The 26,072-nt window shown below is 38.8% G+C and overlaps 1 protein-coding gene across 7 annotated transcripts in view; it reads right to left on the minus strand.

Moving 5' to 3' along the window:
• LOC135163561 (small conductance calcium-activated potassium channel protein) overlaps positions 1 to 25,736 on the minus strand; it is an 88,095-nt gene extending 62,359 nt beyond the window's left edge. For 6 of the 7 annotated variants that reach the window (XM_064123091.1, XM_064123090.1, XM_064123089.1 and 3 more), the window contains exons 1-3: positions 25,314 to 25,736; positions 7,703 to 8,192; positions 5,834 to 6,101 (exon numbers count right to left, since the gene is read on the minus strand). In XM_064123091.1, the coding sequence (XP_063979161.1) occupies positions 5,834 to 6,101; positions 7,703 to 8,142 (708 nt within the window). In that variant the 5' untranslated portion in view covers positions 8,143 to 8,192; positions 25,314 to 25,736. The remainder of the gene's footprint in view (positions 1 to 5,833; positions 6,102 to 7,702; positions 8,193 to 25,313) is intronic. The other variant, XM_064123092.1, reaches the window with a different exon arrangement.
• Between the last annotated feature and the right edge of the window lie 336 nt (positions 25,737 to 26,072).

A 26,072-nucleotide genomic window follows, 5' to 3' on the forward strand; every position in this document is an offset into this window, starting at 1 on the left:
CCCCGATACCGTGCACACACCACTTACTGTACACTGGTCAGACACGAGTGAATTTACCACTTCAAAGGGCTTTCTTATCCACTCTTTCAATTTCGGAATTTCCTTTACTCGGTGATTATTTAGCATTTGGATTATTGAATTTCCAAGTGCATGCGATTACCCGGGGCTTGCGGTTGAGTGGGGAAATTTTACAATGGCACACACTGGCACACCGCCGTAATTCCACCTCAACTTCATGCACATACCTATGGGTACGTTTGAACCGGCCGAATAAGCGGTGATATTATGCATCTACCAGTGTACGATGCAGCTCCGAAATGCGCGCCTCCTGAATCATGGAAATTCCGGGAGTTGCCTTTTGCATTAAGCATTTGCAGTGCCACTGGCACTGGAGTAACAAACCGCGAAGGGGGTTCCGCAAAGGGGGTGAAAATTCCACGAAAAAAAAAAAAAAAATCATCGGTGAAAGAAGGAAAAGCCAATTACTGCGAGCGTTGCTCCTCTAGCCAATCAGATTATCTTCGACTTTTTTTTTCTTTTTCCCACTTATTTCATTTTTCGTCTTTCCACTGATGTTCCTTTTCCCCTTCTCACAGACGATATTAATTCCACCGATCGTATTTCCCCCGGCTCCATTTTTATAGAGTTCGTGTTTTCTCTGGCTCTAGTTATTTTTCTATTTCATTTATTAAATGCACTCCGCTAAAGGTCATCAGCCGCCTCCGCTTTAGCATGAACTATGTGATTTTATTTGCATATAGCCTTTTGATGCACTCGGGGTAAAAAATCTTTGGCAAATGCCAAGCTTGTCAAGCGTAAACTCAATTACTTTTCAAATAGTTTGTGTCTCTGTTTCTTTTTCTCTCTTATTTTTTTAATATCGGAAAAAAATATCCCAGTGCGGTTTGTTCACGCTGTAGTCACTCTGTTTAGGTATTTCGATGGGAATAAAGGGGTGGAAACAGGGACTCGGAGACTCTTTATTATGCAGTTTGAAAAATGTTGGGTTCAGGTCGGTGCACATTGCAATTACTCAACATGCGATTAATAATATCTCTTCGTTCTGTATAATAATTTATTCTCTACTCAGAGAGAAAAGCCATTTTTAAAGCCCATGGCTTTTGATTCAAGTTAACGGGCTTGATGGAAATTTCATAGTGAATTAACAAAAGTTTATTCTTGTAAATGCAGTTAAAAAACTGGTTATTATACGAAATTAACTCGAGAAAATATTTATGATCGGGAGGTATTCGAAAAAAATATTATTTACGGATTTATCGTACTGTTAAAAAATTTTATTTAAAATTTTTTCTGTATTTGATTCAATTGAATCCTTTTTATCGCTATAACCCGACCTTGAGAGAGGATAACCGTCAACTTGTTACGACATTTAACAGATCTAATGTCGTGCGTTCATGTCGTTACCATCATTTTGTTCATGATTACGATAATTGAAATTAACGTTGAAATCCACCTGTGACTTTCCCGGGAGGCCTAAGCCTTCACTAGTGTCTATTTCCGGCGATCTATGAATATTCCAGTGGTTTTAGCCTTCTTTCTGGGTGAAATATCGTGCACTAGTAGTACATCTCCCGATTCAGCTCAACAATGCCGAAGGTTTTTAATGAGGTTAATTACTAATCATCAGTGAAGTTCTCGACTTTCAGTGGAGCACATGAACAAATTTTTTTTCACCACTGAATTGATGAATTCAATGAATTCAAGAAGAGAAGTGTTGGAAGATAATGAATCATCGTTATATATTCAGTGATAATTAACGATTGTTGTAATGTTGACCGGGAAAAAGATGACTGGCCCCATTTTGCAATTATGCATTCCGGCCTCGAGTACTAGGAGTCATTAATTTAAAGCTGTAAAAATCGATCGACTCATGGTCAAACACGACTAGGGCTTCCAATCGATATTGTATTGCCAATTTTTGTAAAAGTTTACTTCGTCATTTTTTCCCGCAGAGGCTAGTCTATTTTTAAACGTTCTTATCCAGCTTAGGAGTGGACTTTATCTGTCCTCAAATATTGCGAGTTGAAATATACTGGGGTTTTAGGGAGCTACCGGGATAAAGGGCGAAACACGAGGCGAACAGGGATGACATATGAGTGGAATAAAGAATGATAAATCGAACTCAATTGCTCCATTCAAGAGTTCAAATCTCTCATTTGAAAATAATTATACCAGGAAAATGAAACTAGTGATTGAATGGAAAATATAAAATTGTACATAAAAATTGAAAGGACGAGGATATTCTTTTGTATTGGAATTCCGATTTTTATCTGGTTTCCATTTCCTGACTTTATTTCTCATTTCCATATCTTCTTTATTTTTAGTTTCCAGTGATTCTGTTTCCATTCATTCTTGTTTCTACATTCCAAATTTTCTTTAGTATTTTTATATTCAATTTTACCACAATATTGCTGAGCAGAGTCAATACGAGCTCCAGCAATTTTCAATGGTGCTACCTGTGAAACCTCTCTTTGACCCCAACTCCCTACACATCGAAATCAATATATTCGGATTACTGCGTCGTGTCATGTGTGTGGAGTAAAATTTGAACAAATACAGGAGGGCACGCTGTTTCCAGATTATGGGTCATGCAGGTGGTAACAAATTGACATACACCACAGTGCGTATACACGGATATTGACATTTTCCCACTATTGGGGTGGCTTGTGAGGCGAATTGCAGTGATCGAAGCAATTGAAATTAGTACGTGTGAATGGAAATTTCAATAATGAGAAAGATTTTCCATATTTAAGAGGAGATCGGTTTAATTTTTTGGGCTTTAGAATACTTAATAATCCATTGGCTGACTTTCCATGTATGATAGAATACGCTGAGAGGTGGAAAAAGGATGGGAAGGATGGATTTTCCATCAGAAAATCAAAATTGTCCTCCATGTCATCAAAAAAGACCGCAACGTTCGTGAATAATTGCTCAATTTTTTTACAATTTTTCGCTAATGGAAAATAATTTTTATTGAACCCATTTGGCGGAAATTTCCTGAATGATTACCATTCGTATAATAAAATTCGTGACGCTTTTTTACACAAGTTTTATTCAACTTTTTCCCCACTGCGTGTTTTTATATCAGAAATAAATCTTATAACGTCTACCCAAAATAAAATCAAAATAAAATAACAATAAAATTCAAAATAAAAAAAAAGACCAAGCCCAGTGGAATGGAAAATCCGAATGAATCTATTAGTTCCATTGAATTAGAAAATAACCCAACATAGCTAGAGTTCAATCAATTAGGGTAAACTTTTAACGATGTCATTAATTGCTCCATCGATTATTTCTCTCATAAAAAGTAGTGCAGATCAGCAACTGGTGCGACAACAATAAAATTCAAATTTGCGATGAAATTTATTTTTCGATGGAATTCAGGAGGAGGGAATCAATCACATCCCGTCATTGGCATTTCCATTAATGGCATGAATTTAGCACCACAGAATAGCTCTTCCCCTTTCCTCTTGCCCCCATCAATTGCTTATTTTATTGTATTTCCGATATTCTTGGAAAATTTACTTTGAGTAAGTGAATGCTTGGGGTTGCATTGAGTGCACCGGACGAATGGTATATCTTTATCTTTATCCCCTAGGTGGAAAGACTCTGTTTGGAGGCTGCCACTAGGTGGATTATCAAGAGAATGTGCAAATGTACGAGCACCACCTGGCTTTCCCGACCCTTCTCCTTCACCCACTGATTCTATCTGAGACTCCACAGTAACGCGATGGTTAGGGAGAGGGGGTGGAGGAGGGGCTGAGGGAGAGGTGGATAAAAAATATTGCAAAGTGTATTGAAACGCCCGGTTGGTAAAGCTCACTCCATTGAGCGAGACTTTTTGCACTCATTAAAAATTCACGAGCCAATGGAAGAACCACTTCAATTCCCAGAAAAAAATAGTCAGCTCATCTTCGAATTGAAAATGTCACTGGATAATGAATCACATTGCATTAATTTGCACGAGCTGTTGATGGAGATAAATGAATAAATTTCAATACCGCAATTCAATTAATTCGATGACCCGAATAAGCTCGTGCAAAATACACACAACAAACTGGAAATTTTGATGGACAATTACAGGATTAGCAGAAGGGCATTGGCATTCAATGAACATTACTCGTGAGCAAATTTTCATTAGAAAAGCTTCGATAGTATGAACTCTATTAGGAGAACCAGGCGAATTGCCACTTCAATTACTTCACTTCTCCGATTCTACTCGACCAACACTCGGATATTTTCGGGGTGGAATATCGAGGACTGGGATAACTGGGTACTTTGGTTTGAGAGAGTGCTCTGGAGAATTGGACTGTCCCTTAAGAACCTGCATGATGTAATGAGATTTATGGAGAATGCATCGCTTGAATATATGAGAAAATATAAATTATATCGAAAATGTCATCGGACCATTCCAAATATAATTAGATTACCGTAACCAGGTACATTGCAAATTATGGAAATGATTTTTTCAATACTCGAGTTATCACGAGTAAAAACTAGTCGTCGTGGATCGAACAAAGTGAAATAACCTCGTTTCTCGAACAAACTCGTTACAATCTATAACTGCTTCAAGTCAGAGAGACAATCGTCAATTGTGATGAATTTATAATTGTTGGTAATCAACAATAGTCTATAATCTATAATAGATGTGTCCTCTTCTCGGTAAAATATATCTGAAGGTAACCCCGGTTCCCTTTGTTCAGGAAGGGTCATATTTCCCTGACTTTTCAATGACCCCAGTTGTAACCTTTAATATCGACTTCATGCGCGGTAATGGTATTTCACTCCCTCTTTTACATGTCCCTGTGACGAATGTCAGTTCATAAATCAACTACTTTTATTGCCGTGTGACATGGGACATTCTATCGAGACCAGTGATATAAATGGTGTTGTTGCCACATGTAATACCACAAGAGATCCAAAATTATCGTAAGATTATTTCTCCATTCCCATTTTGGCCAGTACAATTCCACCATGAATCGAATAGTGCAATTCTATTGGTTGAAATGCGGATGTAAAAAATAGTTTCTATTTTTTATTTAAGGGAAAGTTATCCTGGAAAATTTTGTCGAAACTATCGGCCCCCACAGAATCGTGGGGTTGATGTCTAGATCCACTCTAATCTATCTGAGTGCTTCAGAGAATTGATTCCCCGCCAACAACAGCCAGAACAATATCCTGAGGTCCTTCCTCAATGTGCATACATATAGACGGAATAATTCACGTGACCAGGCATACGTGAGCCACCAATTACAGCCGTAAATTTGAGGCGGTAGCGCACAAACTTGGGTAGGAAAATCGAGCTCTCGAAAGTTTATCACCACTGGGATCGTCAAACCGAGGGTTGAATAGCGGTTATTATAACTCGGAAGGCGTAGAAAGTTAGGGGTTAAACCGGGAGAACTCTGAGGTGGATTATGTAGAGGGTTTGCATTCAGGTTTTCAAGGAAAAGAATCAAATTTCAAGCCAACGATATTGTTTCTTATTCAAGAGGTATTTTTTTTATTTAAAAAAAACTTTAAGTGGTGGGAATTTCAGTTATGAATTTATTTAATTGTGAAATAAAGAATTTCACAAGAATTTTTTTTCCATTAGAGATTGAAAGTGTTCTCTCGTTTACCACTTTTAAAATTTTTTAAACTGAATTTATTCTTTCATAATCGATTCCAATGAAGGCCCTTCATTCGATTGCTCTTGATCCAAAAAATAATATCGTCTGTGTCAGGTAAAATTTTTCTACTTAAAAAATTATTTCATCAGGAGTGTAAGGGGTTAAGGTTAGGGGTGGCGATCCAGCAAGGGTGGTATTACCTGCCGAAATTGTCGTATTCCACCGTTGATCCTGAGTGAATCGGCGGCTATTCCTGCTATTCCATCCCCGGGCTCACGCAGTTGTCTGAGTGATGCACTTGGTGCAGCACCAGCATGCAGGGGGCAGCATGAACCCGAGCAACAGCATGCCGATGCCTCTGGTTGTGAACTCTGGCGTATAATTCGTGCACTTGGTGATGTAGTCACGAGAACTGGTGGTGGTGGTGCTTGACATGGACAGCAGTGGTAACCACTCTTGACGCTTTCCCTTTAAAACAATGTTTCGTCGTGGTGATTATGAAATATTCGCATCAACAAACTTCAATAATTCAGTAGCTATCTGGCTCTTGTGTTTTTCATTGGTGTCTCGGTCTTTTTTTATCTCGTTTTAGACCCAGGGGAAATTTTATGGGTGAACTTGTTTGAGAGCATTGGAGATGATAATTGAAATTTTTATGACAACATCGTGAGAATGATGGGGACGAGTGAGAGACATCGGGGTCGATTTTATCTCATCGTCGTTGTCAGATGCTTTCAAAATTTAAAATTAGATTTTACTCGTTTTGGTTGAAGTTGAAATTGTTTGATTAGTTCTGGATTTTTTTTTTCTTTGGAGATATTTTTTACTGTCTCGAGAGTGAAATGAGATTTCTATCGAATGGAGGGTGATTGTGGGGCGATGATCGGGGGGAGATTTATCGGACAGTTTTTGCCCCCGTCGATTGTATTTTCGTTATTTCTGGTATTATCTCATCTCTCGTTTTGAGGGAGGACTCAGATGAAACTGTCAGTGTTCTAGGGATTATAACGTGAAAAGCAGATGGAGAATGTGCAAAAAATGGGGTATGAAAATCATCCGGATCATTTTTTGGACAATAAGATAATTCTTCTGAATGACGCAAGGATACTTTTGTCATTCTACATTTAGCATTGATTAAAATGTTGCGGAAAATGATTTGGCTGCTCGTGTTAGGGCAATTTTTGCTATATTTTTCCCTCCGCGCGAAAAATTGCTCTCCAAAAATAGCCATAAATGACAAGAAATGGTAGTTCAACCCAATTACGCGCCCCTACTCTCACTCTATTATGACACCTCCCCTATTCTTCGTTAGAGAAACCCACTGTTGCACCCTCCATGAAACAACGGAGTACTTTGTGTCAAGTAGCGTTCCAATTTTCTCTGATAAACGTCGGGGGATATACAGCAGCATCAGCAGGCTCAAGCCAGCCAGATTCAGCGAGACTTGACCTTTCCAAAAGTGACCTTTTAACTCAATTTAACAGTTACTTTAAACTCAATTCATCATCTTTTTAGAACTCAAGTCTCGTGGGTAACTGATCCACTGGGTAAACTAGTTTGATTGATCGACGTCTAAACTGTCCCAAACAACATCACAAAATAACGGAAGTTGTGGCAAACACCGAATTATTCAGCAGTTCGATATTTCAACTGAACCATTGGGGAACCGCCTTCGCAGTGATACGATCGGTGTATAAATGTCTCTAAAGAATTTTATTCATTTAGATATAATTTTCTTCTTTTGAGAGCTTAACGAGACTGAAATTGTAGATCAATATCATCAAAGGGTTAAAAAAAATTGCTCAGCACATGAAAGAGAAGCTGATGCTAGTGGAGGCAATTTTTGTTCCATCAAGATTTCGACAATTGTCGACACAGGATTAGAAACAATAAGATAATTCATGTTTTTATCCTCATTATCATCAATTTGATATTAATCAATATTTAATGCTGGATAATTGACGTATTTACTTGAGAGAAAAAAATGATTTTCGACGGATCATCAGTGATATACAAAAAAATCAATTTATTTTCATGGTGATGAATGAAATTGTGATGGTAAAACCTACCTCGATACGCTGCGTGCCAGATGAAGGGCAGATGAGGGTGCGAGGGAGTCTCGTCTGTCGCATCGGCAACGGTTGTACTGATGTGATGCCTGTCTGGTGCGATAAAGAGTGGTGGTTGGATAATGTGATGTGCATTGTTGATGCTGATTATCACCATCGAAACGACAGTGTAATTCAATATCTGGTACTGATCTAGTTGATGGATCCTCATTTGTCGCACTCTCCTCAGATCCACCAAGTCCAGATACTGATAATTGTGGTGATGCAACAAGATATGTTGCACGATCCTGACGGGTTAATACCGGCTTTCCTTGAGATCCAGCAGCAACAACAACTGGTGGTGGTGGTGCACGGCTCAGCAATGCAGCAGTTTCCTCATTACTACCATAATCATTGCCATTTCCACCCTCCTGTGAACCAGCATTTCCATTTGTGTTCATGACTAATACTCCACAGCTTCTTTTGATCAGTTCCGTCACGTCGCCATCTCCTACAATACCAGAACGGGCAGATGCATAACATTAGATTCGGTGATTGGGATGACTCGTTGTTCGTATCTTTATTCAATTTGTTACATGTAAATTGGCTTTGGGATTATTGGAAGGTCATGCAGAAATTAGAGATAGAGGTCTTTCGTTGGTCGTTAAGATATGTAGAACAAATGTTTGATGTTGAATTGAAGATAGAAGACAGAAGTCACAATAGAAAATTTGAGGGAAAGATATAGCGAAGGGATCAGGGGCTTGTGGAACTGCTGTGAATTCGTGTGGAGATAATAAGTACAGTCATTTCACTTCCAAAGGGCTTGTCTGCTATGAAGTTAGTAGATCGAATGCTCAAATGTGTTTTGCAGAAATTACTCGGAAACACATACAAAAGATCTGGATTTCCAATCAACTGGAAACGATTGAATTCTAGAAGAAAACAGGGTTTGTTATTATTTCGGTTATTGGAAACTGACCTGCAAGGGATCGTTGCAATTGCTTTGAAATCGGTAAAAGTACTTTAATTCTGACCAAATTTCGGATATTGAGGGGCAAAGGGACTTTGTATGATAGAAACAGATTGGATTGAACTTTGTAATGTTGAACTAAAATCTACTCTTGAGTAGATGATTCCATTCTAACAAAATTGAAAATCAAAACTTTGATGTGGCTGGCCACAGTCGAATCTAATATAACTCCCTATAAAAAATTCATAGGGTTACCCAGGGCTCGGGAATTATTGTATTATCATATGGTAGCGGTAACTACTGGTATTTCATGTGCAAAAGACTGCACCAACTGGGATTTACGAGGGGATATACCCGAAACCCCAATTACTAACTTATACAAGAAGTCGGACGCTCCATCAAATATTGTAATTACCAAAAACTTATGCAGAAGGGATAGTAGGACAGTTGCTTCATTCGCAGACGGACGGTCCACATCAAAGATTCGATGTTTGATGTTGGTGGAGATAGTTAGAGTTCTCGGGACAACAGGAAACTCACATAAAACACTTTGCGATTGGATTTGCGATAGCCAAGTCAATCGGATGCGGTTAAAGATCTGATTAAATATTTTTTCTCGGTGAAATTTCATATCGTTGGCTAGAGACAATAGTCAAGGCAATAGTATTTATCGAAAACGAATATTTGACGGGCGTTTAAATGGAAGGCATTGAATTAAACGAAGGCGTGAGTCAATGAAGAATTTTCATGAGTGCAAGAATATAAACTATACAGAATAAAAACAGTGAACTATTGTACATCGATTCTTTCCCCTTCCAGCATATTTCATTGTATATTCAACGAGTGCTGAGGGGGCATCTGTGAGCCACGGAGCCAGTAACTCTTTCATTTGACTTTTAACCCCGGAGCCCGTTTGAAAGTCCCGTATGAGATTATAGTTTATTCATAAGCCATGAAAAATATAGTTATGCAGTTGTCTAGGCACTGTTTTCACTCGTGTATGCACGTGAGTTAATATTTTAACAATAATGGCATACGTAAGAGCCCATGAAATATGGCTGACGTATATTATTTTAACATTTGAGTAGATTTTGATGCAGTGATCACTTGAAATGACATTTTTCAACCATAAGCTGGTTTTAAATTTCTCACCGTATATTGAAATAAATATTAATGACAATATATCCACGCGTTTAATTTCAATTTTTTCATATTCATGAATTCTGATAGTACGATAATCCACTCTATTTCACTGCACAACGAACGGTAGAACACCTCTTTCATTCCCACATTTTTCTCCGTTCATAGTAACGGTAATTTAACTGGTGGAAAGCAAACTCAGTGGAATAATTAAACTTTTCACATCAACGATTTCAACTTGACAAAATTGACAAATGACGTGATGCTCAGCAATTCAGGAATAACTATTGTTTCCAAAAGTCAATTCGTCAGTTGGATTCGGAAGATATGTTTGAATGAAAAGACGGAGTTTACGGGTGGATCGGAGAGGGGAGGGTGGCGGGGGGGGGGGCAAGTAGGCCAGGTGTCGGCTAGTGAGATATCAACGCTTCACAAACGTCGATAGATCGCTTTTAAAATGCTACCGTTACGTTTATGTATACACACCCACGTCTACGCCTCTTTGGTGCATAGTAAAAGCAAACGGTGGATCAAATCTCCGGGGCGTTCTTGCCTTTTCATAAAGCTCGAACGTGCGGAAATTTACAAAAGTTTACTCGGTCACTCCTCGTGGCAAACTCTTCCCTCGAATCATAAACACGAATAGGGGATCACATTTATTCGGAATGCAGTGGCTTCTGCAGTCACCGATCCCATATCGTTTGGCAAAAAAAAAAAATTGCTACATTTTTTAAGAGGCAAAGTTCATCTTGATTTGTCCTGAATTTTTCATTTTTATGGCCCGTCAGCTGCAGAAGTCACTCGCTGGAAATGAATGGTATGTGGTGGACCTGGATGCGAATATCCATCGAATCATTATTTCAATGATTTTTCTCTCCTCGGCGATCAATTGAAGGGATTTTATCATTAATTTTCTGGCGTTGAGGGAATTGGGAAGAATTATTGAGGAATATCACTCGAGATTTGAGATAACACGCACCGAAGAATTCAATAGTAAAGGGAGGGGATTTTTTTGGAATTTATCGGTGGGAATGTGGAGAATTAATTAATTCAGGAGTGAACTATAGGAGTGCAGTAAAACATTGACAGCTTCATAAACATTAAAATTAACATATTAATGAATAGACTGCGGTGTTAAAATGAATTTTCCGTACGAGAGTTAATTTCATCGGCGAAATATTTGGCTCTTACACCAGAGACACTAACTACAGTACTAAATATATTTTCTACTGTGTATGAGGAGTTCTAAGTACTCCCTTGGAATTGTGATCGTCATAACTCGGGCCTCTCGTCGGATTTATTCAACGCATAAAGGATGGCAACAAAGTTCAACGAAAAACGAGTTATACGGTGAATACACAAAAAGCGATTAATTCCATTTTATGGGTTTGCGAGTGGACGATAAAACGGTAACATGTGAGCCTATATAGAACAGACCTCCTAGAGTGCTTCTGCAATACGTTCAGCTGCTTCTCGCCTCGAGCTTATCCTCTAGAGTAACTTGGCTGAGTTTACAAAAGGATGAAAAAGGTGTTTATCGTGTTCTGCACAGCTCGTTAAATGGCAAAACACGCGTGGGAATCCTCATCGATTATTCAAATAGTGATGATTGAAATGGCATTAAGCGGATGAACTCTTTCATGTGTGTATTTCATCGACACCTCATCGATAGTAATTACGATAAGTCCATAATCCGATGTTGAACAATAGAGTGGGAGGAAGAATAAACAATGAATAAAGAAAAATAAGGATAGGGAATGTATTGGAAATTATTTTCCATTTATGAGGATAAAATATTGAAATAATTTATTATTTTTTGAATTCGTTTACTTTGCAACGTCTTTTCGGTTATCTATTGTGTCAACGCAGTGTTCAAGTTGGTGATGGAGATTGCATTTGTGCGCTGAGGGAAAATATCGCAGTGAGATTTTTATAGCCGAGACGGATCGATGATGGCGTACCGATAGGCTCAGGGAATATGGTACACCGAAAGCATTTTGATAACTGGGACGATAGGCCGCTGAATGTTTGATGTACTTTCGATTACAGCAGTGATTCATGAGTATACACATGAATGTCTACTAGCCACTTTCACCTGATAATAGACTCTCTTTTTTTAATGTTAAATTAAGAAGGGATTTAATTTTTGTCCCTCTCGACGGGGGGAAAATTGTAAATATCGTTCCGTAGAAAATCCAAATATTAATTTTGTTGAACATCTGGGAACGCCGGAGGATGACTCGGAAGGCAATTAAACCGCAATTATCCAAGAACATGGATGTTAATGCTGAACTAATTATTATGAATCGCGTGCAAACTGGGATTCCCGGACTAACCAAGATTATTATAATCGCGGGTGTAATTTCGCTTCCTCCTGAACTCATGAGAGAGAAATTTGGCGAAAACACGTGTAGCGTAGGTGTAGTAAACCGAGAAAGATGAGAAAAAAAAAGTTTTGTCGGGCTTTTTTCTCCTCAGATGACTGTGAAAAATAGAACTAAAACTCCACTTTCCCCTTCTTCGGTGACAATTTCTTATGATGTTACGGAAGCAAGGCTATAAGTCAAGATGATCCGATAGAAATCACCCCTCAGATATTTCTCACTGACTGAGGGCATGTGGGGAGGGACAATACGTTGATATTCGCCCCGACACTTTCTGGATTAACAGCAACCCTCCGCATAGCTGCATCAACTCTAGCGTCAAAAAGGGGGAAGAATCGAGAGGGACAACAGCGAAATCAATATTCGTTGGGAAATACAAAAAAGGGGTTCCGAGGAATTTATAGCCCGAGGGGGTGAGTGGTAAAGAGGCTTTACAACACTTTATCGTATCCTGCCTTCTGACTTATTTATCCTGCCCGACTCACGAGGTTATTTATGGTCTTGTTAGGACTTTTTTGAACTCATTATTGTTACAGAGGTCCTTTTGACGGGGAAAAAAAATATTTTGCGAGTTTATTATCGAAAAGAGTTAATTAAGAAGAGGATTTTTTCGAGATATTTTCTCACAGGTTCATTGCAAGCTCCCGAACCAAATTAGGTGATAATTTTTATTCGGTAATGGAGGATCTTCGGGATTATGGGGCTGTCCACATTTGAAACGAATTCACCCGACGAGGATTACCCTCAATGGGGTGAATTCCCGGAAAACACCTGTGGGGAAATACACCCGAGGTGGTTTTGTCCGAAAGAATATTGTCTCGGAGACGTTGATCCAGGCGATTCTCCCCTCCCTTAATTTTATATCAGTTGGGACGAGGGGATGTAAGACTTAGACGAAAAAATAAGGAAAAAGCAAGTGCCGAGGGAGGAAAGTGGAAGAGCTCCGCATGAAAAAAAGGTACCATCAGCGTAATCGACGCGCCGATAATCACGGAGATGACCAAGAGGGTTGTGTTTTGCACCAACAGCAACCACCTTCATTTTACCGCCTCTCGGTGAGGGTAGAATTGTGCTGTAGGAGAGCGTAAGAGGAAACCCGAATCAACGTCTACGTTAATCGATACGGTTTATCATCCCCTGTGGTTTACGTCCACTGCGCAGACGAATAAGAATTTTTAATTCATGATATTCACAGGGAAATTCGTTTCATTTTCATCGACGTAGCACGAATTTCCCGAGAATTAGTTAGATGCGGAGATTGGGGAGGATCGAACTGGAAGATTGAAACAATCAAATAATTTTTTCAGTCTTCAATGATGAAATAAATAAATAATGAAGTGGTGTAACCAAACATTGGTTTTTGTCGGTTGGTAAAAGCATTCTTCACCGCTTGAATCTCCGTCCAATAAATAAAACTCGTACCACTGAATAATTAATTACTCCAACCTGGCATATATCTCACTTCTCCAACTTGGATTTCACCGTTGGAGTTTTTCGTTAAAGTTGTAAACTAGAATCACGAAATTCATGGCCCTCCGAGGAAATTATATTGCTCGCCAGCTCTACTGTCTTTTCATGTCGTCAGAAGCCCCATTCGGTACCTGAGGATGTGCCTAGCTGTACAACATTGCGTGACTCCGACATTTTGCGATGAAGAAATTTGGGTCATGTCCATAAAATGCCAGTGGCAAGTTGAGCCTGCACATGCTTCAGTATCAGATCTTGAATCGAACATCTACGTGAATGGGGCTAGTAGAATATGTACATGAGTACTCCACTGTCCTTAGTCAACCTGTTTGCATCGATGCACATAAATTTTTTTTTAGTCCCTGGGATCAGATAACTCGTCTCCACATTATCAAGTCAATGTTTGCTGGCAACCCTTGGACTTTTTTCCTTTTACGTTATCGTTGGTTAATGGCCTGTATCGGTTTGTCACGAGAAAAACACGTGGAGATAAGTCGATTGTCGATAATTCAATTGAAACTTCTTGCTGTGATAATACGGAAGGTTTTTAAGTTCGTGTTCAGTTGTGTCGAAATATTTGTTGCTTGAAAATGGCAAAGTGCATTATATTTCGCGGCGAGAGGTTGTATTTTTAGCTGAGATATGAGGGTGGTGGCAAAAACAAAATCTGAAATGTTCATTCATTTATTATTTCGATTCTTCAATGAATCATAAATTTTCAGAGGATAATTAATATTAATTGCCACTTTTCCTACAAATATCGATTATTGGATTGAAGAAATGGAACATGACAGAAGCTCAGACATTTAATCCGAAAAATTCTGACGAGGATCTGCAACAATATACAGAACCGTATGATGGAAAGTATTCTGCAGTTACCATCGATCATAAAGATTGACGGAAAGGCGAACGAGAAGGGAATTCTAGCATTACCGAATTTTATCGCTCCCCTCGCATCCCTATAGTTGAAATTCCTCCCGCGAACTCCATGAATTTATGGATTACTGGTCATCGAGGACAAGTGTTTGCATAAATACGAAGCTCCACTCGAATATGCTGTCAGGCATGAGGGTAACCCTCCTCAAAAATTGATGAACATCGTACTCCATTAGCATTTAAAGCTGGAAAATACGGGAACCAAATTTATACCTGTGCTTTAACTTACCCCAGCATCTTTCCCTCATCGGTCTTTCAAACACTGGAATGCCCAACAGATGATAAACAGGTTAATGCCTCCATCGGAGGTTCTCCACTCGACTTAATAAGGATGGGAGAGTCTGAAGTAAAGGGATACGAAGCGACGAAGTAAAGCGTGAAGCCCCCTACTTGAGTGTAATCCAAATCTACATATTCATGATCGTCGGGCTCTTGTTAATATGCTTATTTTCATTGGGCTTCGCTGTGAGTACATCCTGCAGCTGACATTACAGGTTTTTCGCAAACCCAATGGGTCGGAACAATTCTCGTCTTCATTATACGTTTTTTTCCGGTATTTCATAAAAGAAAAGAATTTCCAGGATCAAAAACCGAATAAGTTTCTGCATGAAGAGGAATTTTTCATGAGAATGATCAATTTTTTTCTTCAAAAAATTTTTTTCTGAAAGTGCATTTTTTTTAATGACACAGAACTGATGGAATATTTACAAGATGCTTGACAGTGTTGTGGATTTGAGTGAACAGACACCCTTATCGATTCATCCGAAAGTTTCCCTTTACTCTTGTACTCCTGGCTTCCCTAAACAAACTCACTGGGTGCTCCAGAAATGTCAGGCAACTCGCGACGTCTTTATCGCTCCTCAGCACGAACACTGTGAGGCATCTTCGTGAAGCCTGTCGTGGACGAGAAACAACGGAGTGGAAAAAACATCTCGAGTTGAGAAATGTTTTCTTTTCGTTAAGGCTCAGCTTCGCACGAAAAACTTGACGTAACTTGGGATTAACAAGTAAATTGCTGTTTCCGGAAGGAGATTGTGAGGGATATTGGGGGGTTGTTTACTAGGTATTTCCATAATTCCTTGGCAAATTGAGATTTTTTTGCAATCACATTTCAAACCTTGAGATTGAAATTAATATTAAAATTTAAAATCATCCCGTCGATATGTGAATATTGTGGAATTGTGCGCTTTGCTGGAATTATTTTTTACTTCGACGTGAGTTTTTCATCAGAAACTACCGCAAATATTATTAGAAACGTGTTAGTGAAAGTAAACAGTGTGCAGGCACATGGGTAATGAAGCCGCAAGGAACTATTTACGTGTGTGGAGTGAGTATATTCAGGGGACATCGTCACCAGTGATGGCCAACCACAGTTCCAACATCGACGGCAAGTGTGGAAAAGCCTGTGGTGTAAAATTAGAAATTATGTACTGTGTTTTCTTTGAAAAATAGTGGGGCAACATCTCAGCGTTAAGTTCATTTCGGGAACCGCCATGTGGCCTAGTCGTGTCATTAATGCAGTAAAAGAAATTTTAGGCAAAAATTAGACCTCCAAGGGACGTAGCGAGGGACGAGGGTGGGTTTTATCAGAAAAGTTAGCCTTCAAAATCTAATTTTTTCAACAAAATCGGATGTTCCGTAATTCATGAAAACGATTTTTTAACACTCGTTTGTCTCTCGTTCGTTGTTCTTCCCATTTATTCTTCTTTTTTTTTATTTAAAAATTTCCAAACTAAAATATCTAATTTACCGGGCAGAAATTTTGTTTTCTTTGCGATAATTGCACTTGAATTTTATCACCTCAAAGTTTCGGAAACTGCGGTTGTAATAAAATGAACAAGTCAGTCAAACAAAGTCAGTCGCGAAAATAAACCTTCGTCTTACCGGAGTCGGGGGGTTTCTACTTGAGAAGAGTCGCGACAGCGAAACTCGAGAGTGAGTTTCACCTTAACGAGCAAGTTACAGATTCATACGTCTCTACGGGTCTGTACTATGTATCGTTTGACGAAGTATTGCATAGTTGATGTCGTACTAGGTGGTTTCGTATCGCAATTAACTGACTTCGAATTACGAATATCGTCATTTTGACGCTACGGTTTTCGTGCCTCTGAGCGCAGTGCGCACTACGCTAATAATCAAATTGAAGGGAGTGGATACTTTTGGATCTGTAATTTATTTTCATATTTAGAATTGTTGTTGCTGACGATGGGATAATTCAGGGATTTTTTTTATGTCACATCTCTGTAATTATTTAACTTTTTTTTATCCAACTGCTGTCACATCACCGCGGAAAAAAACTTCTTAATTAATCGCATGTAGAATTGTCCGTCGCACCTTCGTCGGGAATTCAGTACTCTCTGTCCATTACAATAATTGAAAGTGAATAGACACCGGGGGGAAAAAATGACTTCCAGGGCCATGGGGGAGCACGGACGCGTGACATTGCATTGCCAACTTGACGACATGCATCAAGAATTTACTGTTTCTCGTGTTTCTACTGGTTGACGATTGACACACGTACTATCTCCTGAGCTCAACAAATAAAAACCCGTCCGTGAGAATTATCGTCAGGGTAGCGATCTTTTTTTTTATTGGCCATCGTGAAATTAACTGCTGCAACGTCAAGTCAAATTCCAACAATCCCACGAGTTACTTCGATTTTTCATGGAAAAGAAATTCTAAAAGTCGTTTGATTCGAGGAAAACATTTTCCGTTCATTCAGGGTTTTGATTGATTTTAAAATTTGATGAATTCATCGAAAATAGTTGTTAGTACTGCAGACCTCGAACAATGAGACTATCGATCTCGAAAAAATAAAGACCTGGGAATCGATGTAATTCATTACCGACTGAGAACCATCAGAATTCACTCGCCCTTCTTTCCTCAGAGGGCTTACAAGTCTGACCTTTTCGGGTAGATATCGAGAATGGAGTTTTCTATTTTTTGCCACGAAAACATTTCTCAAGATGATCAACCGAAATGTCAATCTGTGAGAGGGATCGGAAAAATTATCATTGTCGACTCATTCAGATACGTCTCCTGTCATTCTTCAATATTTTCCTGCAAATAAATTAACAGAAACAGCTGGATAATTTCAACAGTAATGGAAGGTACTTTTACCACTGGAGTATTTAATACCCCCGAACCAGAGGCAGAAGTACAACATTTTTTTTTTTTTACTGTGAACCTTCATTGCTGGAAAAGCGGAAAAAAACTATTTCATTTCATGTTATTTTCCCTCGTGTTGTTTAATTCGACATTGAGCAATGCCATTGAGTCTGGAGCAATGAAAGGACTGATAGAATTTTATCTCTATGGAGATCTCTCACGAAATTTCGTGCTTTTTCCGTTTTTTTTTATCAAAGCTTTTCCTAGTCTCTGAATAAAGGAAAGAACGTAGGAGGAGCACCTTCTCTTTCCGCTGTTTCACCTCTAGTGAGTGGGGCTGGGCCACTGGGTTTCGCATTAACAGCTCGAGTAGCTGGAGCGAGTGAGCATGTACCTAACCAATTCACCAAGGGGGGGTTTATGTAGTAGAGAAGTGACTCCCCGTAAGTATATCATCTAGAAACTGAATGTATACAACCGGGCGTGGACTAATGAGTATGAAGCGCGGGGGTAAGAGCATTCGGGTGAGATTCACTCGGCGAGTCCTCTTTTTTGCCCTCTTGGCCTCCCTTCTTTATTTTCGGAGTCTATTTCTCTAGTCAACGGTTTTCTTTTTTTTTCTGAGGCAAATCTCTCGGTTTTCATGGCCGAGTGGCAATGACATTGTCCGACTGTACGACCCTTATGGCGCATGTATTTTTATTCAAGGGGGTTCCAGTTTAGCACGTTTGTCGTTTTTTTTTTGGGGGAGAAAAAAAAATTTAATCTGTCACAATCTAGTCACGATCTCTCCGTCATAAAGGAATGTTAAAGTCATTGTAGAAAGTCTAATGTAATAAATAGACTATATTATTTTTATTCCGGTAGAAATTATTTAGTTAAATCGAATGAAGTCCATCTGATCTCGATAAAAAAATTTAACTTTTTTTTTTTAATTGTCAAATGTTAATTGAGAGAAGTACTTGTTTGTGACTTCACTGAGATCGATAACTGTAGATAATTTAGTTGAAGGGTGAGAAAACTTTTCAGCTGATGAAATTAATTATGACTATGAAAGTCAATTTTATAAATTTCTGAAGCTGTTTTTTTTTTTTCGTCAATTTTTTCCCCCTCTTTGAGATGATATTTTTGCTGCCTCGAAGGTAGAGAATATTATCTCCCGAATGAAATGATATTGAGTTTATGATCATTGCCCCGGGAAAATAGAACAGCCCAGAGTCGATGGAGATCGATGGGAGTGAAACAGTGGTGGATAGAATAAAAAAAAATTCCCGTCTAATGGTCTGATGAAATCAAGAGAGCCATCACTCATCACTCATCAAGACAGGCCACAACTAGAGCCCGCCTCGGGGTACAATTTTTTTTTTATGTCCACCGAGAGCCATAAAGATGGCTGTAAAAGAGTTTAAAACAGTGTACCATGATATATCGCTGCATGAAAGTCGGTTATTCGGGCTCACTTTCCTATTTTCTGCATTTATCAGTTCGAGTGTACCAGGACGAGTGGAAGGTGTAACCGACACTGTCCAGGATGGATACATTGAATTCTATTATAAAAAATGGAAAATATACTGATGGTTTTTAATTTCCACTGGTATGCGCAGTAGCGATTTCTCAAATATATGTCGATAACCCACTGGTAGTCGAAAAAGTATCAATTATTTCAAACGCCGACCGGCGGGGAGGGGAGAGGGGAAAATTTCCTCTCCAACCAGTGGAGTGTCCGTATCAAAGGGTGAACTATTGGTTTTTTTCCCTCATGAAGTTGGTTTGCAATGGATGAGGGCTTTTTGGTCAACTCTTTGGTTATTTCTTCTTTCCAGGATTTTCATTGAGTGATTTTTTTGAGAAAATTTCCACACCCGGAGAAATTGCCCACAAAAATTCCAGTTCGACGACTGGAAAAAATTTCATTCAATTCATCCTAACTTTTAAAATAAGGAAAACGAATCTCGTTGAATTTGCAGTCATAACTAATAATTCCAAGTGCTTCCAAATCACCAACTAGTTTTCGATATTTACGTCGCAGACATGAATAGTTTTCAACTGCCCTCCCCCCTCGGTCCTGACGTTATTTTCCAAGAATATAACAAGCATTTCCTGCATTGTTTAATCCCATTTCGAGGAATATTTATTAAATACGAGTACAATAAAATTGAAATGGGCTGTTTTCAGTGAGAATTTTCCAGTCAAATTGGCTCGACTTCATCATTTTTTTTCTCCAAATAAAATTAAAAATTGCTCTCCCAAAAATTTTTTCTCTCCCTAGAATTTCATTATGTTTCTAACCACGTAATGGGGGGTTTCGGTACGAGTTTTTCCACTGAACCCACCGCGTTGACCCAGCGATAGATCATGGGAAGCCACCGTGAATCCTGAAATGACTGGGTTAAGAATAAATTTTGCATTCTTGGCCGGATCCCAACGCATTTATACGGAAAAGTAAAGGATTATTAATAGATTTTAATAATTATATACCTCGATGTAGCCAATAATTTAACTCAACCGCATAGGGACTCTAACACGATGAAATATCAAACCTATTTCGGGAGTAAATGCAACTTCGAGGGATCTTTGTGAAATTCTGGGAATATCTCCCTAGTTATCCTCGCTGCTGGGATCAGAAGCTTTGGGAATGAAATTGATGGAGTAAATCATGACGGAACGAGGACTAGAAATATTTTAAGATCGATACCGCTCGATGCCCTATCGACTCGACTCTTGACCGACTTTTTCCTAACCCAAGTCCACTTGTTTTGTTATTCGCTGAAAATCCGAAAGAAAATGGAGAAATATTGTTCGAGCACTCGAGATAGATACTCTATTAACACTGGTGGTATCCTTCCTTTTTCATTGACCTTGTCGAAGGTGTTTGTTTCCCGCCAACAGGCCTGGAAGAGCCAATGGCGCCAATTGATAGCCCTTGGTCGATATACTCGAGGATTCCATTGAGAGCCCGTGGAATTGTGAATGAGCAATTTTGGAGCCCTTTGTACTTTGTTCACGCATTGTGATGTTGCTAGTGAGTGCGGATTGATTATTGAAAAAGTTGGGATTCAGTTTGACCAGGGGATTGGAGGATAATAACGTACTTGTATCGTAGTGTTGGAGATCAGACAGATCAATGGGAATTCTATTGCTCGGTAAAAAATAATTGCCAATTTCTCCCACAGTGGAATACAATTTTTGTGGCCGTTGAGGAATATCCGGTTGATGTCGATGACTTGAGACTAATTTCGTACTTGAAAATTTGGAAAATTTTTTAACATGTACAGTTGAATTTTATTTTAATTTTTGATGATTACTCAGGTGCTTGAAAAACTCTCGTTGAATAAACTTTTATTTCCTTTCCCTTAATGCACAAAACTCAACCTTCATTGTGGATTAAAAGTGCACTTCTTCCGGGTGTGCTCCTCACCAGGAATGTCAGTAATTCCAGGGGCATTGCATTCTTTTCATCGTGAAAAAAAAATTCACTGAATTGAAATGGTTCTATACCCATCGTTGGTGAGGTCAGGACATTTTTTTTTTCCCCACAAACTATAGTGGGAGAATGGAGTTCGACGCTCGACGTGCGAAGCCCTCCCCTCACTGAGAAGTTTTGAATGGTTTCTCCAATCAGCATCTCACCCCTCAACTTTGTTATGTTGCCTTTCAACCACGAGAAACGCTGTGTATTCCATCAACTCATCCTCACTCTCCATCCATCCAACTCATTTTTATTTTTTTCAATTCATTCTGTGCCTTGGTATGAAAATCCTAACTTGGAAAGTCCTTCATCGTCATGTAAATTTATGCCCTTTCAGTTCAACATTGAAACTTGGGTTAGTGGAAAAAAAATTTCCCCAGTTATTCTCAATCTTCCGCAGGATGGATAAAACACTTTAAATATACACCATCTTTCTCAATGTTTTTTCTTTGTGTAAAAACTTTACTCGATTCTCGTTTAAATAATTGGATCTTCCATATGGAAAGGAAAATAGGAAAAAAAATTCTTTTCTAAGACTTGGACCCTAAAATTGTTCTCTTTCTACTCGTGTTGAGAAATTTACCTCCGGGTTCCTCCACTAAATTCTACTTCGTACGAAATCAAATTGATTTAATCCTCGGTCTAGTTAAAATTTTACCGGTTCTCGGATAGATTGTGCAGCCCCTCAGACCATCACTCCTCCTAGTGAATAATAAACTCGCATAGCAATTAATTTTTGAATTCATGCGTCACTGGGGAAGTGTAATCGCTCAAGAAGGAATCCCGGAATCTACGAGATCGGAATAATTATTGCGAAAATCTAGGGGTAATGGAGTAATGTCAGATGTGCGTGGGGAGGGAGGAGAGAGGGTGAAGAGACAGAGGATTGGGAAATGGTAAGCAAGAGCCATTAGAGAATCTGAGCATGAAACGTATCGTGATAAATCATAGTGCTTTGTGGGCTCGTGCTTCCTTGAATTTATATCACAATCTGCAGAACAGATATCTGAATGTCGACGAATATTCATCCCCAAGGAGGAAAATACAGTATTAAGAGGTGAATAAAGATTGACTTGGAATATTTTGCAATTTTTCGAATGATAATTTCTAAACTATTTAGTGGATGTTTAGGTAATTAAAATATTCTGGCTGTTATAAGAGGGAGAATTCTTGTTTTTGTAAAGTTCGGTATTTTTTTGCTTTTAACCAAATTCGTGAAAACGTTCCGTGTTGATTTTTTTTTATGATAAACAACGAATGACTGAGTGAAGGTATTTAAATTTTGGTTCCAGAAAAGTAATATATGGGGTAGATTGGTTTTATTTATTAAATCAGCGGGATATTACGTGTTTTAAATGTTGGAGAGCTTATACTTGTTTTCTTATCCAAAAAACTAGAATTGTGAATTAAGTACATTTGACCCCAACATGAATATGTGTCGTATAAAAATAAATATCCTATGAATATCATTTTCTCCATAAAACTCAGGCCTCACCCCGAGTTCCAAAATGATTGAAAATGGAAAGCGAAATCTTTGACGTGTGTTCTGCCTGAATAAAAAATCACGAAGGATCCCGTGAGTTAAATGATAAAATTTTGTATTGATCGTTCAATACAAAAAATGACGAAGCGAATACTTCCCAATCGCATTTTTTCCCTCCCCGCAAAGGGGATCAAATTCCAGGTAAAAAGTAACATTTTCCGGGTGAAAAACCATGTGCAAAATTTATTTTTTTTTAATTAAAAATTTGTCTCCTCGTATTGTAGTCTCACTCGATTCTCCCATTCACACACTGTCACTGGTCGTATCTTGAAAACCCAACCGATATTTTTCTCGTTCCCCAATAACTCACGTAAATACTTCATCCCCCTTTGTTTTATTTCCATGACCATCTGGTTACATTTCCACGATATTTCACGCACATTATATCCCCCAGCTTAACAGCAAACATTATAGAGTATACAGTGGTTCGGTCCCCAGAAAATTTATCCCCAGCCACGAGAAGAACATGTAAATGAATGTTTGTGTTGACACTCCGTTGTCATGCGTACGAGGGTATCCACCAGTGTTTTCCACTCATCCCTCCACCCGTCCTGTCATGCTTTACACAACACATGTAACAGCGGAAGTGAAGGAAGGGCCTCGAGGCTGGTTCTCTCCTCTTCCCTTACTTTTTTTTTTTTTTTTCAACGCCCTGAGAATACCAACGAATTTGTCATTGTCACGCTCCAGTTTCCGTGTCACCTATTCTTTTCCTTTTTCCCCCCGTTGTCCCTCAATCTTGACCTACAACTTTCGTCAAAAGCCAAACAGTCGCTCAGAATCACTCGCTGTGATGGAATGGAGTACTTCAATACAAACAGCCAGTGTCTGACCATACACCCCGAGGTATCTCATTTCTACTGAAACGTGTGCCGCATTTCGTTGGGCGATATCAACACTAGTCTTTTATCACGCATACGCTATTCTTAGAGTTTATGTAGTATCGTAAAAAAAGCACGTTTGATCTTGATATGTGACAACAAAGAAAACATCATATAAGACATGATATTAACCAAATTGCTGTGCCCTTTCATTTTCTCGTACGACCTTCTTCATTATTTTTAGCTCAACATGAGAAACGAGCGGTGAACAAACAAACGTGAGATTATCACAATGAGTAATTAGGGAGACAGTGCGACTCTATTATCGTGGAATGTCAGTCAGGGGATTAAAAAATTTTTTAACACGGGGTTTGAGATTAATTACACGATAGAAAAAAAAATTAACTTTGCTGGTTGCAGGGAGGAGAATTAATTACAGATAAAAGTATTAATTATTGAATGTCAAAAGAAGAATGATTATTTATCGTTAAAAATGATGAAAATATAATGCACTGAAAGGACAGGAAAAATTCATTGCATATTTTTTTTGGGCGTGAGGTATGATAGGGTTGTTAATTTCCAAAAGACTTTCTTCTGGAAAAACTCTTGTCTTCTCCCTCAATATATTGTCACCCTTCTAGAAATTACTTTGTCCACTAAATTTCATTTTTTTTTCCAACGACATGATCACTAGAGCAGAGAAAACTTGGTTGCCATGGCAACGCTCTGCAGTTTCCCATAAAAAATTAACAGATCCGTCTCTCCACCTCTTACTCAAACCACAACAATAGAGGGGAATCGAATAGCACAATAACTGTTGTACCATTTTTGTTTTTCATTTCAACTGGAGCTCTGGTCTCTCCATTTCCTTGCTCAACGCTTTTAATTAATTCATTAAATCTTTCATTCTCGGTGGGATAAAATGAGAAAAGGGAAGTTGAATTTTCCCTGAAAGGAACCAAAGATTGGGACAAGAGTTGCATGTTTGACCGGTACATTTCAAATTCAATAAGCCACAAACTCATTAAATTCACTCATCCGTGCTTGGCCTTATTACAAGAAAATTCAATAGTCCCTAGTGTCCAAGAATAGCAAGGAAAGGAGATACCTAAAATGCATGCACGATCACAAACGTTTAATGTGAATGGAAAATAATGGAACTGAAAGGGTAGAAGAGCCGACTAAAATAGAATGTAATTATCGTCGACGATATAATTAGGAATGCATACACTGAGTCATTTCCATCTACTAGTCTTTCCGGAATATTCAACAGCTTTTGGCCCTGAAAATCTGAAATTTGTGAAAGTTTTAAAAAAAACCCCAAGAATTTCGGGTAAACTTGATTAATATAATGAACGAACAACTCATTTACCGCGTGACGCCTCACTACTAATGAAATATTCACCACCACCGGGAACATGCATGATTACATCTCTCGACATACCTTATTAAATTACCCAATTCCATATTTAATCTCGATTCAAGACACTCAAGCATTAAAATACAAGCATACCCCATAGTTCCAACACCACGTGGATAAAGTATTCATTCTCCCATGAATTTCCAAAATGGGGGAAGTGAAAAATTCCCGATAACTTCAGACAAACGACATAGTCAGGCCAGTGAACGCCACGTGCCATAAATAAACTGAGATTACAATTTGAAAATGCAAACGCCCTTCCAACTCAATCACCTACTGGTACAAAAATAGAGTGATCAAAGCAAACATCAGTGTCTAAAGGTACTAATGCCTATCGTAAAAGCCCTATTTCATCATAAAATCATCATTACCTCATCAGAGTACATCGCCATAAAGATTCCCCGTATCACTCCTGATCACCAATAATCACAGAATTCTCACCACAATAAAATTATCCAGTTGTTCACAATCATCTCCACATTGGGCAATAAAAATAAAAGCCTCTCTCCACCAACTTTATCAAAACAAACTCCAGCAACAGATGACAGTTACCGGCGAATAAATCACCCGAGACGCCGCGAAAAATGAATAAAAAGAAAAAACAAAATCCCGAATGAAGGAGCCGAATTGCCGAGATGCGGTGAAATTAATCGATGAAATTAAAAAAAAAAATATAGGACAAATGATTGCGTGTAAAAATGCGTGCGTTTGATGTAACGCAGACGTGAGACGCCGGCTCGACGTCCTCGGAACCGCGTTCTCAGTGCAATCCACCCGCACGGCACACTGAGGGTAGAAACGTGGTTGCCCTCGCGACGCAGTTACTACTGCTTCGGCGCAACTCATCCGACGCAGTCCACCAATTCAAATTGCCATTAACTGTTGAGGATAAAGTGAGATAGAGATAGTTGTGAATACACACGGAGTGAAGCGAATGGCCAGTGTTCATGGACGATGTGGATGAAACGTGTGTAAAAGCTGGATATAGGATGAACCAGCCATGTGTACGAGGTACGGTTACTCTAATCGTGCTCTTCTAACGACCACTGTAGAGTGCGAGACACTTTGGGTATAGTGTACGTTAGTTTACCCATCGACGTTGTCATGGTGACGTTAATTCAAAAATATAC

This window comes from Diachasmimorpha longicaudata, chromosome 6 (assembly GCF_034640455.1).
Source record: "Diachasmimorpha longicaudata isolate KC_UGA_2023 chromosome 6, iyDiaLong2, whole genome shotgun sequence".
NCBI lineage: Eukaryota > Metazoa > Arthropoda > Insecta > Hymenoptera > Braconidae > Diachasmimorpha > Diachasmimorpha longicaudata.